At 55.4% G+C, this 17,048-nt stretch overlaps 1 protein-coding gene and 1 long non-coding RNA gene across 2 annotated transcripts; one reads left to right on the top strand and one right to left on the bottom strand.

Moving 5' to 3' along the window:
• The first annotated feature begins 3,342 nt into the window (after positions 1-3,342).
• Positions 3,343-11,420, top strand: NRIP3 (nuclear receptor interacting protein 3). Its single transcript, XM_026034763.1, has 7 exons — positions 3,343-3,542; positions 8,183-8,353; positions 8,787-8,869; positions 9,679-9,818; positions 9,986-10,038; positions 10,128-10,225; positions 10,586-11,420. Exons 1-7 carry the CDS (start codon positions 3,369-3,371, stop codon positions 10,599-10,601), a joined length of 735 nt encoding a protein of 244 aa, XP_025890548.1. The 5' UTR covers positions 3,343-3,368; the 3' UTR covers positions 10,602-11,420.
• Positions 11,421-13,918: 2,498 nt separating this feature from the next.
• On the bottom strand, positions 13,919-15,227 carry LOC112943553. The gene is made up of 2 exons (XR_003248619.1): positions 15,102-15,227; positions 13,919-14,052 (listed from the first exon to the last, which is right to left on the bottom strand). It is a non-coding gene; the product is annotated as an uncharacterized LOC112943553 (long non-coding RNA).
• Between the last annotated feature and the right edge of the window lie 1,821 nt (positions 15,228-17,048).

Raw genomic sequence — 17,048 nt, 5'->3', positions numbered from 1 at the left:
GCTCTGTCACCCTCACTGTCAAAGAGGAACACGCTGTGTGCAGCTCTTGCTCTCGCAGCGGCTGGTCGTTGGTACCAGCAGAGGCAGCATCCTGCCCATCCCGCCCTGCCTGTCCTGGCTGGGACAGGCTCCCCCTTCCTCCTCGGCAGCTCCTGCTGCGCTACAGTAGGAGCCGACCCGAAATGAAGTGAAATGACCGAGCGCCCTCTTCCTCCTGCAGTTAAGAGTTCAGAAATGTTCCTCCCTCCGCACACTGAGCCGGGCTGCTCCCTGGTCTTTCCATGTGTGAGCCTTGTGGAAAGAGGAGAGGAGAGGGGAAGCGATATTTGACTTAACTTTTAACAAGTTCCCTCCTATATCTTTAATGACCTGCATGCAAAATTTATGGCATGGAGTGCCCCAGCATCGGAGGCAGCCTTCAGCACACAGGCTGCCTTTTGCAGGACAGGCAGGGAAGTGAGGTCCGCCGGGATTCGGGAAGCCTGAATGATGCAGTTGTGGTTGGCACTTTGAATATAGGTGTAGCCGACTTCAAAATAAATATTTGCACGTTAGCTGGAGCGTGCATGTGGGAGGGAAAGAATAGCAGGTATTAATGTTTCTCAAAATGAATGACTATGAAAGTTGTATGCTGGCATAATGGTATTATTGCAAAGAATAAGCAGAGCTCAGTGCAGCGCGTGTGGGGCAGGAGTGTCCCCTGGCCCTGCACAGCACCTGAGGGAAGCCGGGATGGGGAGGGGAGAGACCCTCTGCTTGGGGAGCACGAGGGAGAGCAGCTCTGGGGGGCAGGAGCCCCATGGGACTAGCTCGGAGCCTCAAGGTGGCTGCCACTCAGGTCCCAGGGGTGCTTTAACGGTGTCTGATCAACCTCCCCGGAGACGCTGGGACACGTGGGCTCCCTGGCACTGCAGTCCTCTGTGCTCCTTTCAGAGGTTCTTGCGGAGCAGAGCAGCTCTTGGGAGCCTTGCCTTTTCGGACTCTGCTTTTGGCATGTGCGTCGTTTTCCAGTCCCGAAACTCCTCCATCTGTTGGTGCTCCATGCGAACTGGAAGGGCAAATTCAGAGCATCCCCTATGGGGAACTGCACAGCACCCACATCTCGTTCCCATCAGCCGCCGGCTCCGCCGTGTCCCTCGGAGCACGTCCCAGGCGGGGGGGCTGGGGCGGCAGCGCGGGGACGTGATGTGACCTGGCAGAGGCTGCGCGGGGCCCCGGCCCTCGGCTCGTGAGCGCAGAGCAGCCCCGTGCGGCGGCCGGAACCCCCTGGGAACCCGGCCTCGTGCTGGGCTCGCGCAGTACGAGACTTTCCCATCTTATCAATGCTTCTTTTCTGTAGGTGACTACTGAGAAAATAAATCATTCAAGAGTTTTCTTTCACACTCTTTTAGGGGGAAAAAAAAGTATTTCTGTCTCTAGATTATTCCAGTTATTTGCCTGAGTATGATAGAGCTGACCCTTATATTCTGCGCTGATGGACAGAATCATTTTTTTAAACCACCTACTGTGGTTTCATTTCCTCAGGCTCCTCACATTCTTCCTTTCAAAAAATGACTCCTTCCTCTGGAGTTTTGTCTTTGTGCTGGGGAAAATTATTCTTTCTGGGAGCTCTTGCTTTTGCTGTTTCTGTGGAATTACATGGCTCTGCCTTCTTCTCGGTTTTCTGGGACAGCTCTTCGAGGTATGGCAAGTACTAACAAAACACTTCTTTTTAAAGAAAAATGAGAAATCATTTAAAAAAAGAGAGAAAAAAGAAAAGCACTTCTTGCTTTGTCTACTTGCTCTGTTTTTTTTCTTTTCATTGAGAGAAGCAATCAAACAGTCGTGAGCGAAACCGCACAGCTTTTATTCCCCTGCGCCGCTCAAGCTACATGTGCGCTGGTCTGCTCGGAGCGGGATCACACGGTGGCCGGATTTGGCTCACTTGGTTCCCTGCGCGGCAGGACCCATTGGCCAGGGATGCTCCTGTGTCCGAGGGCAGGATGAGAGGCTGTGGAAGCGTGTGCTGAGCTTGGTGCCAACTGGGAGGGAGCGGGGCCTCTGGCTAACCTGCCGCAAGCCAATGGCCACCTGGAAGGTAACCTGTGTGCTTGAGGTAGCCACACTGAGCTGCTGCCTTACTGTGGAGTCCAAAGGGCTGGAGGAGATGATTGACTGCTCTTCCTCCTCTCCTCCTTCCCGGCATGAAATATCAAGATGGGAGTCTTTTTGTCATACAATACTCTAAAGCGCTGGGTAGATTTTCTTATCTGTTGGTAGAGGGAGTATTTACAACATATGGTGGAAGTGAAATTGTAAGACTGATAAGAAAGCCTGTTTGCTGAATTAAAGCGTGGGTTGCGTGTTGGTGCTGCAGTACGAAGGGCGCTCGTGCTGCTCCCCGTGCCTGGGGCCGCTCTGCCCGCCGGCCGGCTGTCCCCTCCCAGATCCGCTCCCGCAGGGACCTCTGCGTGAAAACCACCCTCTGGCCTCAGTGGGGGCCACTGTGTTCCTCTGCCCTCCCTGCCTTGGGCAGGGTGCAGGCAGTCATCTTTGTTCAATCCAGCACCAAATAGTTCCCAAGGTGAAAAATAAGGTGCGTTTTTCCCCTGGGATGCATTTCTCTGCAACAGAACAAGGACCCTGTTGTGCGACGAGCCAAGTCAGTGCAGGGAGGAAAGGCTACATCTCTGTTAAGTCTCCTCAAGACGACAGGGCCGTGTTTTGTGCTCTGCTGTGCCCTGCTCCCAGCTGTCCTGGTCCTCCAAGGCCCCGTGCGCAGGGGCCGGCCGTGCGCTGGGCCCTCCGGGGCGCCCCATGCAGCCCCATTGCCCCCCGGCCCCCCGCGCTGCTGCTCTCGGAGCCGCCCTGGCCCGCGCTCCTCCAGTGCCCCACAACACCGGGAACGTCTTTCCCTTGCTGCCCTCAGAGGGACAGGTCCTGTCCTGCTCTCACCCACGTTATCTTCGCTGCTTTCTGAAGAGTTTTGCCCTGGCTCCCCCTCCTTTCCCCTGCTGGGGGCGGGGAGAGATTCCTGCGAGTAACGGGGTCTGCCCCCTGCGCTGTGGCGTTCTCCACGCTCGGGTCTTTGGGCAGTAAAACCCTTTCTGTGTGGGGAAAGGTGCAGCTGGGGCCAACTCACGGCTGTGCCGAGGGCACCGTGGGCAGCTGACGGCGGCGGGGCCAGTGTCTCCCGCGCGGGCAGCCCCACGCGCGGCGCTGGCGTCCCCGTCCGCGCGGCGCCGCGGCCGCCCTCCCACCGCAGCACCTGCTGCGCCCGCGTCACCGGCGCTGCTATAAAGCGCCGCAGCCCGGCCGCCCTTCCCGTGCATCCACAGCCTGGCCACCCTTCCCGCACATCTGCAGTGCACCGGCTGCGCATCCCCAGCATGTTCTACTCGGGGGTCCTGACGGAGCCGAGCAGGAAAGAAGTGGAGCTGCGGGAAGCGGCGGCCCTGCGGCAGCAGCGACGCGTGAAGCAGGCGGTGCAGTTCCTGCACCAGGACTCCGCGGACCTGCTCCCGCTGGATGGGCTGAAGAAGCTGGGCTCCTCCAAAGATACCGTAAGGTTCATTCTGTTTGCCGAGGGGAGAGCAGGGCGCTGAAGGAGCTGGTGCGTCAGCGTCTGCTTTGGTTTTGCTCTATTCCTTTCCCCCCACGCCTTGTTCTTAGTGTCGTTTTACTGTTGAGACTGTAAGTTTGTTGCTTGTGGAAACTGGCAGAAGAAGGAGGCTTTTGCATTTAAAGAAAAGCAGGGGAAATGTCATGTTGGGTATCACCGGTGCTGCTTTCTGCTAGTTGCTTTCAGCTCTAAATGATTTTTGTTTTGATTTGTTTTTGTTTGTATTGCACAAATGTCAGAAAATAGGCTGCTGTTTCCAGCACACAAATACTCCCTGAATCACAGTAAATCAAAATGGCTTCATGGAATATACATACATGTGTCTCCCTGTGGTGCATGTGTATAATACACATATATATGTGTGCAGCACATTCATAAAAGATTTGGTGTAATGCAGTCACTAATAATTCAAAATATGAATTTACTGAAATTTCAATTTGATAAAGACATGCTTTTTTTTTTTTTTTAAACAGAGATACTTGCTCTGGCTTTTAAATATACGCACATGCGATGATCCATATGATCCTATAGCTGACATGTAACATCCACCATGATGTCCAGGGGCTAGGAGCTCGCCTAAATATTAACATGCACAAATGCCTGAGCTTTCTCTCATGGCAAATGCCCAAGTGTAACATCAAAAGTTCTGGTGGGAAAGAACCAAACCTAGGAAATATTTTCTAGGAAACATGCCCCTATGAGGGAAGCCTCCTATCCCCCCTGCACCACTTCTTTCTCTCTCGTCCACGATTGCAGTTATCTCTATAAAATAGGATCATGCTGTGCACAGCACACTCCAGGAGACTCCCAGTTTCTTGTGAGAGCGCCAGGGACGGCAAGGGGAAGGAAAAGCTGCTCTCGCAGGTCCTTGAATAATTCATTTTGCTGCCTCGTGCTGAGTTGTCTGTCCTCTGCCCTTTCGCACACATCGATCAATACTTCCTGATTTACAGCCCATTTGCTTTGGGTTTGAGAGGCCCTGGCTGCTTCTGACGTAGGAGCCTCTTCTCCCTTTCCATCTGTGTGGCAAAGCTGGCGGCTTCCTCCTGGCCTAGGGGGGAGCAGGGGGCAGTCTCCTTGTGGGAACCCAGGAATCCGGGATGGCCTGGGCGTCGGTGCCATGACGACCGGGGTGGCCTGAGCAGCTTGCAGGCACCGGGACCAAGTGGATCCACACACCCCACGGAGCTGGGGACGGACACGCTCCCCTTGCACGGCGGAGAGAAGCCTCCCCGCAGGTGGAGGCTGGGAAAGAAGAGGTGGATTTGGTTGAGGGACAGGAAGGAGAGAGAGAAATGGGTGATCTCCTGGGATCGGCCCTTCTTGTCTTTGAAAACTGCTCTGTTCTGCTCAGGTGCAAAGGAGAGGCCAGACCCTGTGCGAGGCTCTCGGAGGGGAGGAACCGTCACCCGTGGGAATCCACTCGGAGGGTCGTTTTGTCGGGAAGTCCAGCAAAGCAGTGGGAATCCTGACCCCGGAGGCGCGTGCTGCGAGTCGGTGTTTGTGTGTGAGCTGGCTAGAACAAACTGGGGTGACGTGTTCGTGCTTCTGGTGAGCACAGAAGGGAACTCACTTTAGGCTTCCCATGAGACTTTTTATTTTGGGATTTTTTTTGTTTGTTTGTTTCGTTTTTTTTTTTTTTTTTTTTTGCAAAATTCTCAGGGATGGAGAGGAGATTATTTTAGGAAAACCTTTATGATTGATGTTTATATCGTGCCAGACAGTGCCAGGAATAACTTTTTTTTTAGCACATACAGGGCATGTAGCATTTTGTTCTCTCATAAAGCTCTTGAGTGAGGGTGCTTGATCACCGGGGTTGCATTAAGCACTGGAACCAGCATGACCAGCATTAGGTACCTGCCAACCTAAACCAAAAGGGCCCACTACGGACATCCAGATCTCTATCCATGGAGAGGTTTTCCTGCTTTTCCTTCCATAAACGGTCTGCTTGCAGTTTTTCAGCAAAATGTGCATTTGCAGATGTCCCTTGGCATGCTATCTGTTTACTGAAGCACGAATCCATCATTTGAGTCATCTCTGTGACTAACATCCCTCTCTCTGTTACACACAGAAGTCAAGGGAAATACAAGTTAAAGCAAACTAATTAACAGCCTTGGACAGAATGGTGCTGCAGGGAATCATTTCAGCTCCGTTTTGCTACATTATTTGTGTAGCGGAGCTCAACGTGAGCAACATTTGTCCCCCTGAAGGCAGGAATCGCATGGGCTTTCACAGGAACAAGCATCAACAAAAGATGGTCCCGTTTCTGGGGGCAGCTCCCGTTTGCTGAATGCTGGATTTTTGTTCTTCCGCTGATGGGATTCATAAAACCAGACCCTCACCTCAGCTCAGGCTGCGAGCATCTCTTTTTTTCCCTTGAGAAAGCCCATAAATGGAGCTGGTTAATATCCTGTGGAACTTATGCTTTTTTTTGTTGTTGTTTTTGTTTTTTAAAGGTTGAAATCAGTGATAAAGCACAGTCAAAGCAGCACTGATGAGTGTGCGGCGACTTGTTCTTCTCTCACGTGTTCTTGCAAGGAATCTTGGCGATGCGTTTGGGGCCGGGCAGCTCGACAGAGCAGCCAGGCTGCCCGGATTTCCACCCATTGGGAATATCTGTTGGTCCCAAATGCAGCTGCCTGGAGTCGGATGGAGACGGTGGATGAGCAAGTCAGCCGGGAACTTCATCCACCTACCTCTCCAATTCCTATTATTTATTTGTTTGTTTTTAACGTGAGGGATACATCTTCTGCAGGAAGCACTAAGGGTAACGACACGCTGCCCGCTGCCAGCCAGCCCCGTCCTGCTTTTTGGCTCACGTGTGTAGCCTTTCTTGAGATAACAGTTCTGGTTTTGCACCTCTTGCTTTCTGCTGCATGGAGGAGAGCACTCATTTCTGATTCATTTTCTTCATCCTCCAGTGGGGAATTTGCACCTATCCTAGTGAAGCTAGGCTGCCCGCTTTTAACCAGCCTAAGTAACAGCATTTTCTGCAGCTAAGTCTCACTGGTTTTCCTGGGAAGAGGGCAGTTGACGGGAGCAGCGCGGTGACGGGCTGCGCCTGGCTGTTTCCTGCTTGGAGGAGGCAGCTCAAGCAGGACGTGGTTTTCCCTCCAGCTGCCGTGAGCAGCGACGTTATCTCCCTGACGCGGCGTCTGCGCTCAGGAGCGCCAGGCGGGCAGAGCATCTGCACCTGAACGTCACGGTGAAATCTGATTTCCTCCCAAGTCACAGAAGTCAGAACAGTGAAAAGCGGGGAAGAAACAAGACTGTGTTCCAGGGACCACAAGTATTTACTGCAAGCACCCGATCTCTTCAGCCAAGTCTGGTTTCACTGCGAGTGTGATGCATTGCTCCGGTTATTTTTGGAAGATGCCAGGTTACATTAGCATCCTGCAAGGGCTGTTATTTAACGTGCTGCGCAGCACATTTCGCAGATGAAGCATTGGGGTCAAGCGTGTCTGCTCAGGGAACGAGTGCCTGGGGTGCTCAGACCTATCCTAATCCCACTGAAATTCCCTCAGAATTAGGAGGCTTATTGCTTTAGACGCCTTTGCAGGTACACAGGAATATTTAATATGAAAGCAAAAGGCTCGTGAATGAGAGGAAAAGAAGGTTTTGCTGCGGTCAAATTAGAACCATTAGGAAAGGGCCATGTAAAGGGGGGAAGCTCGGCCAGGCGGAGGAATGAGCCGGTCACGAGGCAGCGTCGCTTCAGCCGCAGCCGGGCACACGCGTCTGCCCGTGGCTAATGTCAGACACCAACAGGCCTTGGGAAAGCGGCCGGCGGCGACACTGAGCGGGATACGCGCTGTGGAGACGGGGACAAGCGGCATCACCAGCAGGGAAAGGACCTGCAAACATGGGGGTTCCTGGTCCTTTCCCTCTCCCAGTCCTATCCTGGGGGGAGGCCGTCAGCTCAGGTGCTACGTGGAGGCAAGGGAGGCAGAGCAAAAGTCTCGTATTGGGCCAGATCCTGCTCCAAAGGCCAGAGGGTCTGTCCACAGACAGGATTTATAGCCCTGTTCTTGCAGCTGTGCTTGGGTGCTCACCTCATAGCGCCCCATGCAGCCCCAAGGGCCCCTGGCTCCGCGTGGGCTCACACGGGCAGCTTGGCCACATGAAGCAGCTCACGGTGCTTTTCTCATCGTTAGTTGGTGCCTGTAAGTGGGAAGGTAGTTCGTTGCCTCTTAACTTTCCACGTTGTTGCAGAATTCCTGATATTCTTGTCAACAGTTTGGGGCGTTTTCAGCTGAAAAGGCATCTTTGAGAACCTGGATTTCTTTTGATTCCTGTTTAGGAATCAAATGTTGAATCTGAAGTGGGAAAAGCAAAAACATCCTCCGAAGCCTGGTTGACGTGTTAGGAGGGTTATTCCCTCACTGGTGCCAAGTGGCTCTGTTGGGTGGGAGCCAGGTAAGTGATGCAGTAACAACCAAGGCCTCTCCTCCCGGGGAGCCGGGAGGCCTCCTGGGGACACCCTGGAGGTGTTTGGGGCAGTGCCTGGGGGCAGCACAGTCGGGGGGCGGCCCCACTGCTCCCGCCTGCCTCACCCTCCTGCTGCTCTGTGTGTCCTCAAAGCAACCGCACAGCATCCTGCAGAGGCGCCTCATGGAGACCAACTTGTCCAAGCTACGGAGCAGCCGAGGCCCCTGGGCCGCCAAGAGCGATCCCGCTGGGAAGCTGCATCCGAGTGCGCCGGGCAGCGCCGGGCAGCTGCGGCAGGAGGAGCTCATCGTGGTGCGCTGCCAGGTACGGCTCCTTCCCTCCCTCGCGGCCGGGGTGCTGCGGCTCCGCAGGCCCCAGCTGCGCTCCCCATTCCCCGGTTTTCCCGCTTGGAATGCTAGCACGATGTGGTACATTAGCACAGCCGTTATTTAGCCACGGACGTCTTTAACAAAGATGTTGTTTGGTCAAATCTCTGTTCAGCGGCAGAGGAGAAAGTGGGGATGGCGCAGTGGGGGCCGCGTGCGCCGTGGGTCTGCGCGTGGCCGGGGCGCTGTGGGTCTGCACGTGGCCGGGGCACTGTGCTGCTCGCCTGGCACCCCCTGGCTCCGCTGCCGCCCGCCGTGGGCCCGGGGGCTCAGGGGCCGCTCGCGGGGCCGGGGAAGGCGCCCGGCGCAGGCTGTGACCGTGTCCCCTCCTGGCGGCCCTCGTGTGGCTTCTCGCCCGCTCGCTCCCGCAGTGTGCCGGCCAGGAGCTGGAGGCCGTGGTGGACACCGGCTCGCACTTCAACCTCGTCTCGTCTGCCTGCCTCGACCGGCTGGGGTGAGTGTCTGCTCCCACTTCCCAGGATCTCTGTCCGCGCCCCAGTTCCATCCCATGGGAGCAGGGAGGCTGGCGGCATGAGCAGTGCCCTGTGCCCAGCGTGGGCATCTTCTCCACAACCCGTTTTGCATCGTGGTGCCCTTTGGGCGCATCCCCCCCGCCTCCGCTTAGACATTCAGCAATAAATGGAGCTTTTACCTGGGAGAGGAGTTATTGCCTCCGACTGTATTGGACTTTAGTTCAATTTAAGACACAAACTAAAGCTGAATAATTCATTGGTGCTACCAAAATAGTTCATGGAAAGTAGATAGGAGCAATTACTGTACTGGAGATATCCCTTCTCCCTCCTCTGGGGATGCAGTGTGGTTTTTAAGTCGCCGCTTCCTGTGTCGATAGAGGCTGGCAGGCAAGAGCGGTGCGTGCTGCCCTGGCCGAGGCCGGGACGTGCCGGGAGGGCAGCCGGGCAGCACCAAGCAGCTCCCAATGCACAAACCGCGGATTAGCGACTTCCAGGGCTTGAGGAGGCACAGGAAAAGATTCCCAGGGCAAAGAGAAGCAGCAGGTTAAGTACAACCAAAGCTCTGCCTTGTGCGAGGTCTGCTCCTTGCACAAACCCCAGAGCTCAACCTTGGAAGCCTGTTGCAATCTGAGGTGGATTATCTGCTGCTGGCTGTGCCCGATCACACAAAAAACTCAGCGGGAAAGCAGAGATCAGCAGGGAGTAGGAGCAGGCCAGGACGCGGGGCCCCCTCGGATGCAGTTTGCTCCCCCTAGGTGGCCGTTTGGTGCGAGCCCCGTTTCCCGTGCAGGTTGTCGGAGCACGTCAAGGCCTTTGGCAGCGACGAGGAGGGGGCTGTGCTGCCGCAGGGCGTGCGGGCCGTCGGCCGCGTGGAGGGGCTGGCGCTGGCGCTGGGAGCCGTGTCCCTGGAGTGCGGCGCCCTTGTCTTGGGTAAGCGCCGCCCGCGGCGGCTCCTGCTGCCTGCGCCCCCAGGGCAGCTCAGGCCCTGTTTAAACCACCCAGGGCTCTGCAGAGCAGCCCCCTGGGAAGGAGCGCGATGCCTGCAAGGAGCACCAGGGATCGTTGCATGCACTAATCTGAACGCTTGTGTTTTACAGAGGACAGTGAGAAGCCCTTTTCCTTGGGGCTGCAGACGCTGAAGTCTCTGAAGGTGAGGAGGAGGTTCCTCCACAGGGGCATTTACCAGGGCTGCTGCAGGTCGCACTGTGCCCCTTACGTGAAGGGCTTTCTTCTTTACAGTGTATCATCAACATGGAGAAGCAGCACCTGGTCCTGGGGCAGGCCGACAGGGCAGAGATCCCGTTCGTGGAGGGCAGCGCAGCCGCGGAGGACGAGCGGTGAGTCCTTGCGGGGCAGAGCCGTGGGGCTCCGGGCTGGCGGCCCCATGCGTGGCCAGGACCAGGGGCGCTCCCAGCAAGCGGCACCTCTTCCAGCCGCCACTTTCCCTGCAGCCGCCCCCGCATAGCGGAGAGCCGAGGCGGCTGTTGGCAAGGCTGTCGCCGGGAGATTCCTCCAGGAACGCTGTGCCGGGGGCCAGGAAGAGCCCGCGAGGGCTGCAGCCCTGCGCAGAGCAGCAGCCACCCGTGCAGGAGCGTTTCTTGCTGTGGCTGCTGCACTCAAGGACACTTTTTCCTCCCCATACCCAGCTCCTGCTAAATCAAACATCTTTTTTTCTCTCTCTTTTCTCTCTATTTCAGCACTTTGGAGGCATAAGGAGGAATTGAAACGCCCCCACACGAGAGCTTGACATCAAAGACCTTCTGTGCAGCTGTTCCAGATGAAACAGCTCCCTGCTGCTTTGGAAACACACTAGGCTACAGCGCGAGTCTAGCTAAACGAAATCCTCTTCAGTAGCCGGTAACTTAGAGATATTGTCATGTATATCTATGGGGTTTGAGAAACAAACGTGTGCTTTTTTCTGGAATTTTCTATATAGTGTCCTCTTTATTATGAACACTCAGACAAACCTTATGAATTTCTTCTGACGAGAAAAACACTTTTTATAATGGCCTCCTCTGAGCAGCTGTATTTGGCTGTGATCAGCAGCTATGAGGAAGGGATTTTTATCAATGATTTTTCCAGAAGCCCAGGGTTTGTACTCCCTTCATTGGTGCCGCCGCTCTGCAGTGGCCCTTACCAGGCAGCCACTCGTAGCAACACAACAGGCCGATGCTCCCCGGGTTTGGGGTTTCGGCTCCTGCTCTTTGCCTCAGCATTGCTGCCCTATCCCGAGGGCTCTGTGTGGAGCGTCGGCCGCAGCGTTATCCAGCTCCGAGCTCTGCCTTGGCGGCGTGGGAGCAACCCCACGGCGAGTGCAGAAAGCAAGAGCTGCAGAGCGTTAGAGCCTGTCGCCAAGCGAAGCCATATTTTATATTTGGGGCGAGTTGCCCGGGATCTGCGCGTGCGGGCTGGGCCCTGCTGACGGCAGGGAGACGCGGAGGCCTTGCCCGGAGCCGGTTCCGTCCAGCCCGCGGCTCCCTGGCGCCACGCTTGGCCACCGGGCAAAGGCAGCTCTTTCCCGGGCCCGTGCCCAGGAGCAGCCGCGTTCCCTGCGGGAGCACCGAGGCCTCCCGCTCCCAGCCAGTCCGGCCCCGCCAGCCACCTCCTGCCTCGGGCATTTTCCCAGCTGGAGCCCAAGCTCCTTGCAGCGGTTTGACCCTTCTCCACTACTGGGTATTATTAGCAGACCTGGGGTATCCGTATTTTGAGCTATTTTCTATTTTTGTGATATGTTCCAGTGCTTTCTCTACATACAGTATTTTATATATCATAGCTATATACATACAGGGTTGGGCTGCCTTAGGGCATCCTATGAATTTGTTGTGGAAATATATCACTAAATATGAAATATATTGGATTATTTTATATGCTATGGGTTTGGTATTTTGGCACTTTATTCTTTCTGTGCTTGTTGTTGTGCTGAGTATCAAATTAAATAAAGTTTACTTGTTATTGCTATTTATTTGCTGGCACCCTGCATATGCCCGTGACGTGTTTGCAGTGAGCTTTAAAAGGAGTTCATTTTAACCAGGGGCGCCACTGGCCTCCGCGGGGCTTTTGTGTCTGCTGGCGCTTGGCTTTGCACCGTGGGGAGCGGCGGCTGCAGCTCGGGGCTGCGCGGGATGGGGTCGGAAGGGGCGTGGGGCTCTGCAGCAGGCAGCAGCTGGGCCGCGCGCTGCTCGTCGGTACCGTGGGGGCACCATGGGGCAGCGCTGCTCTGGACGTGCCGCCGCAGCTGCGTCCCGCTGTGCTGCCCCTGGGCGACCAGCAGCTCCTCATGAAGCATCGGAGCTTGTGCCGAAAGAAGAGCACAGTAAATAAAACAGGCACCTGTTAAATGAAGCGCTGTGGGGCACCCTCCAAAGAGGCCCTGTCTCTGCAGGAGATGGGAGCTCCCCCTCTCCCGGGCGGTCTGCGCCCCGCGGCCGTTCCCTTCCTCCACGAGCAGATCCAGTGGGGCAGAGTGTTGGCAGCCCCTTGATAACAGCCCAACACGCCACGGAGCTGCAGCACAGAGAGCTCAGGGCAGCCTCAGGGCAGGTAGGCGCCCTCTGAGACACAGCCGGCTGCGCCAGCTCTTCATGGAGCAAGAAGAAAATGTAGTTCGGGATGAATCACTGGCCAAACCTCAATGTAAGAAGCCTCCCAGGACACCTGGCTGGACCATGAAGCACAACCTAAGTGCCTTGCAGCCTCTGTTACCTCAGGATCATGAGGATTAGGGCATCAGGAAAATGATGGGGATTTTTCCAGGGGCCTTTTCAGGTGCTCAGTGGGGCAGGGAGGCAGTCGGCTCTGCGCGGTGCCCTGCCAAGCTGCTGCCTCCCTGGCTTGAAAGAGGGAATATGGAGGTTTTTAAGCTCCTTTTACTCACAGAGAGTTTCTCTACTGAAAACACTTCATTGCCTCTCAATTTAAGGCTCCAGGGACGTTTTTAGGATTGACTTTTCAGGCTAGCAGCAGAGGAAGATGGGATTTTGTTCTTCCAGAAGGAGATGGCAATGTATTTTTAAAACCAAGCTATGCATGAGGACTAATTAACTTGGCATTTCCAGCTTAGTGTTTTCCTAGATGAATCTGATCCAGCTGCAGTCACATTTTGTTGGGAGGAAGCGTCCAGGCACCTTCTCTTTCCCCCTGCTGCTTCGTGCGCTGTGGTGTTAAGGTCACAAGCCCCTTCCCAGAGTCTTGTGCCCTCTGGGTGAGCCCAGGGCCCGCGCGTGGCTCCGCTCTGAGGGCTGTGGCATCTGGCAGCGCAGCTCCCTACGGCTCAATGTGCAACGGCTGGGAAGAGCCGAGCGGGAAGGGCTCCTCCAGGGACTTGCTGCAGAGAAGCGATTTAGCCGCGGAAATGCCGCTGTTCCCGCTCGCCGCAGGAGAGCTCCGAGAAGGTGGTGCTGATGAGGGGAAGGGCGGGCACTGCACGGCCATGGATTCAGTTCCCTGCTTGGCCCTTTCCTGGGCCTTGCTCGATGCCGTATGTTGCTTGGGGGGCACGTGTCCATGGGCGCTTCACGTCCTCCAGGGCCTCATCTCAAAGGAAGGAAAGGGGGAGGCCGGGAGGCGGCTGGGGATCTCCAGTTGCTGATACAACCTCGGCCAGGCACAGAACCCTCAACCCCAAATCCTCACGTGCTGTGAAAGGCCGCGGGCCCTCGGCACCCATGGAGGTGAGACACTTGGCAGCTTCAGGAGAGAAACCCAGGCTCTTGCCAGGGCAGTACCCAGCACCAGGGGCACGGCCAGGCTGTGGGAGAGCTGCAGCCCGGCACGGCAGAGCCCACGTATACAGACTGGATCCCGACCCCTTTCGCCCAGCAAGGCTTGGCTTGCCCTGGGTTTTGCACTGCAGGTGAGATACATCAGGCAGGGAGCCCTGGTGGGCACTTCCCCCCACGCACACAGCTGCAGAGCATCCGCACAGGGGCAGGGGGGGCAGCAAACCCAAAACATGAAGGTGGAAGCAGCGCGTCTCGGGCCGCGCAGTTCGCAACGTGTCCCGCTCCTCGGCTTCTGCTAATGGCGTTTCATTAATTTCCATCCTCAGCGTGAGCATCTCCGGGCTCTCTCTGCATCTGTCTGTCTTAGAGCTGCCTTTTCTTCTTCAGCTAAGCGGCAGCCCGTGCGCACAGAGATCTGATTGTTCCTCAGCGCCTGCTTGGAGCTGTCAAAGTAAAGGATGGATGCGGTGCCATTTGCAGCCCACGTGGCTTGGTTCTTAGGGTTCAGATCAAACAAAACGGCACAGCAAATTAACCAGTAATTAAATTAAGTGAAAAGACAACAAGCAGGCTAATCCTGAGGTCACAGAAGCGCTGGGGCTGCACAAGGCGGTAGGACAGCAGCTGCTGGTCGCAGCTGCGATGCTGCAGCCCCGGCAGCAGATGCCCCCAGCCCCAGGGCAAACTCAGAGCCTAGCACGCAAGGAAGGTGCTGTGCGGCTCCGGCAGCAGTGAAAACAAATGCAGCCCCTGGAGCAGACAGGGCCAGCTCCCATTCCATCAGGAAGCAACAGTGCTCAGGGAGAGAGGGCAGCGGAAGCGGCGCAGGGGCTCCGTGCTGCCTGTTTTGCCAAACAAAACCTCGCTCTTGGGGTTTCTTTTCTTTTTCTCTTTCATTTTTTCCCTTGCAAAACATTTTTGTCAGCCGGCAAAAGCAGCGCTTCCCTGGGTTGTGGGTGGCACCCAGGAGCCGCTGCGGGATGCACTGATGCAGCTGGGAACGGGCCGGAGCCGCCTGGGAAGCGGAGCGTCACCATGGGAACGGAGCAGGCCGGCAGCCTCTGGCACAACATGGATCACGGGGCTTCCTCCTGCACAGGTTTAATGGGAGCAAAAACCCGGGCAGAGCTGGTTGCAGCAAGAAAGCGGCGTCGCTCCTCCGGGGCCTGACTCCACACAGCGCGAGACCTTGGAGGAAACGGCGGGGATAAAAATACCCGGGAGGGCCACAGGTTCATCCCAAGCCCCCTGAAATAAGGGAGCATTCGAAAGCGCTGGGAATCTTTACTTACATGATTTCATTCACTTGATTCTTACTGATTGCACCTATATTAACAGCCTGTTATTTTGGCGTGCCCAACAGTTAATGACAGAGAAAGGGTTGAGCACTGTGTGTAAATCACCACTGCGCACCAGGTAAGAACACAAAATACTGCTATAGTGTCAGTATTTGTGGTCATCTGAGATTCATGATCAATGTCATACAACTTACCTCCTTTGTGCAGAATTTTCCTCACATGAAGCACCTTTGGTGATCCCGTAGCTGGGAGGGACGAGCAACGTGAACAAAGATTTCCCAGGGAAAGAGGAGCACATCCCTGCACTCGCAGTTCTAAAATAAGCAGGGATGTATCTAGGAGAAAAAGAGCATTGTCAAAGCTACAACGCAGAGATGAGACAAGGGTATCCAAGTGGATACCCATGACCAGCTCCTGAAAGGTGCATTTTCTCATTAGCCCACAGCAGTTGACATTGTAATTAGCTGCCTCCCACACTGCAAAGGCTGTTGCAGTAACAAGTATTACCATCAATATGATTTTTAACCAAATATTGGAAGCAGACAAAAGAGAATTGGTATTTATTTTTCTTTCTGTGCAGATGCCACAGGGCTGTCCTACCAGTAATGACTGTAAAAATGCTGATTCAATTACTTATTTACATAATCCCTTTAGATTACCCTTTCATATAACTATAATGAAAAGACTGTTCTGGCTGGGAAGCAAGCAGCAGGCGGCTGCCGGGTGCGAGCAGGATAAACTGATCTCAGGAAAAGACGGGGACCTGCATTAGTGGGAAACAACGGCGGTGTGAGCGGTGCTGGCGCTGCCCGCTCCGCCTGCGCCCGTGACACCGCTGCAGCAGCACCAGTGCTTGGGGCCGCCCCATGGCCAAGGGGCAGGACGCTCATGGCCAGGGGTAGCTCAAGGCAGGACACCGGTGCCAAGGGGTGACTCAGCACAGGGCACTGGTGCCCAGGGGTGACTTGGTGCAGGATGTTGGTGTTCAAGGGTGACTCAGCATGGGACGCTGGTGCCCTGGGGTGACTCGAGGCCAGGCAAGGACTGTGCTGCGGTTTGCACAGGGTGATGCCAGCCCGACAGCCCTGCAATGGGGCCACGTGGGGCCGTTACCCCCGAGCACCTCCCTTAGCTCCCAGAGGGGTATCCGCTACGGGCTGAGCTAGCAGGGCAGGGAGCAGCGCCCGCCTCCCCACAGCTCTTGCACCAGGGAAAAGCCTTGGGGAGAGCTCTGGAAGATGAGACATGTCTTCAGCATCTCGGGAGGCTGCATAGCAGAAGGGCAGCGACAGATAGGGCTGTTACAGTCAGGACAGTCATTTTTGCCTTAAAGACAGCCTTACCTTTATATTTTTTAAGGACATGGTGACAATTGTGGTTTAATGGTGTCTTGTTTCTGACACCAGCATGCTGAAAAATAAAATTCAAAAATGGAAGTGAATAAATCTAAACATTAACATAGAAACTTCCAGTATTTTTCCTAACAATTTATCCATCAGTTTTGCTTACTAAATCACTGCATGTATTTTTTTGGGGTAAGGATGGGCTCTGCTCACCAGGGGAAATGTCTCTCCCTCCGTCCATGGCCTGTTGCTGACAGGCTCCCCTTTTCCAGGGGAGACCCTGGGCTGGAAGATGCTCCAAGACAGGGCTCAGAGGTACCAAAGGCTGTTCCAGCAGCCAGAAAAGTGGCTTTTTCGATTGCGTATTAGGAATCATCCCAGTGTTAGAAAAAAAAAAAAAAATCACATGAATCAGCCCATTGGCAACCTTTCCCGCACAGTGAGCTGCTCCTACACGGAGTGCAGTCTCTGAAACCGTGCGGCTTCGCTGGAGCCCCAGTGCATGTCCCTCAGGCGCCGCGTGTCCCTCAAGCACCGTGTGTCCTTGCAGCTCAGCGGCCAACTTGCCCATCATGACCCACGAGCGCGGGGACGCAGAGGGGCGCCCCACACCGCCCCACGCTGCCCCTGCCCATGGTGCAGTTGTGAGAAAGACCATTTGGTAGATAGAAGGTAAGTAGATAGAAAAAGGTTGGAAAGTAGATAGAAGATATGGGGAACAGCGTGGGCACCGGCTCCCAGGCAGGAGACCCACTGGTTCCAGTAGGTCCAGCAGCACTGGCCTATCCCATAGGAGCT

The sequence above is a fragment of the Nothoprocta perdicaria genome, unplaced genomic scaffold, assembly GCF_003342845.1.
Source record: "Nothoprocta perdicaria isolate Ctin4 unplaced genomic scaffold, notPer1 scaffold_15, whole genome shotgun sequence".
Classification (NCBI taxonomy): domain Eukaryota; kingdom Metazoa; phylum Chordata; class Aves; order Tinamiformes; family Tinamidae; genus Nothoprocta; species Nothoprocta perdicaria.
Note: the sequence above shows the minus strand (reverse complement) of the source record. Positions and strands in the feature narration are given on the sequence as shown.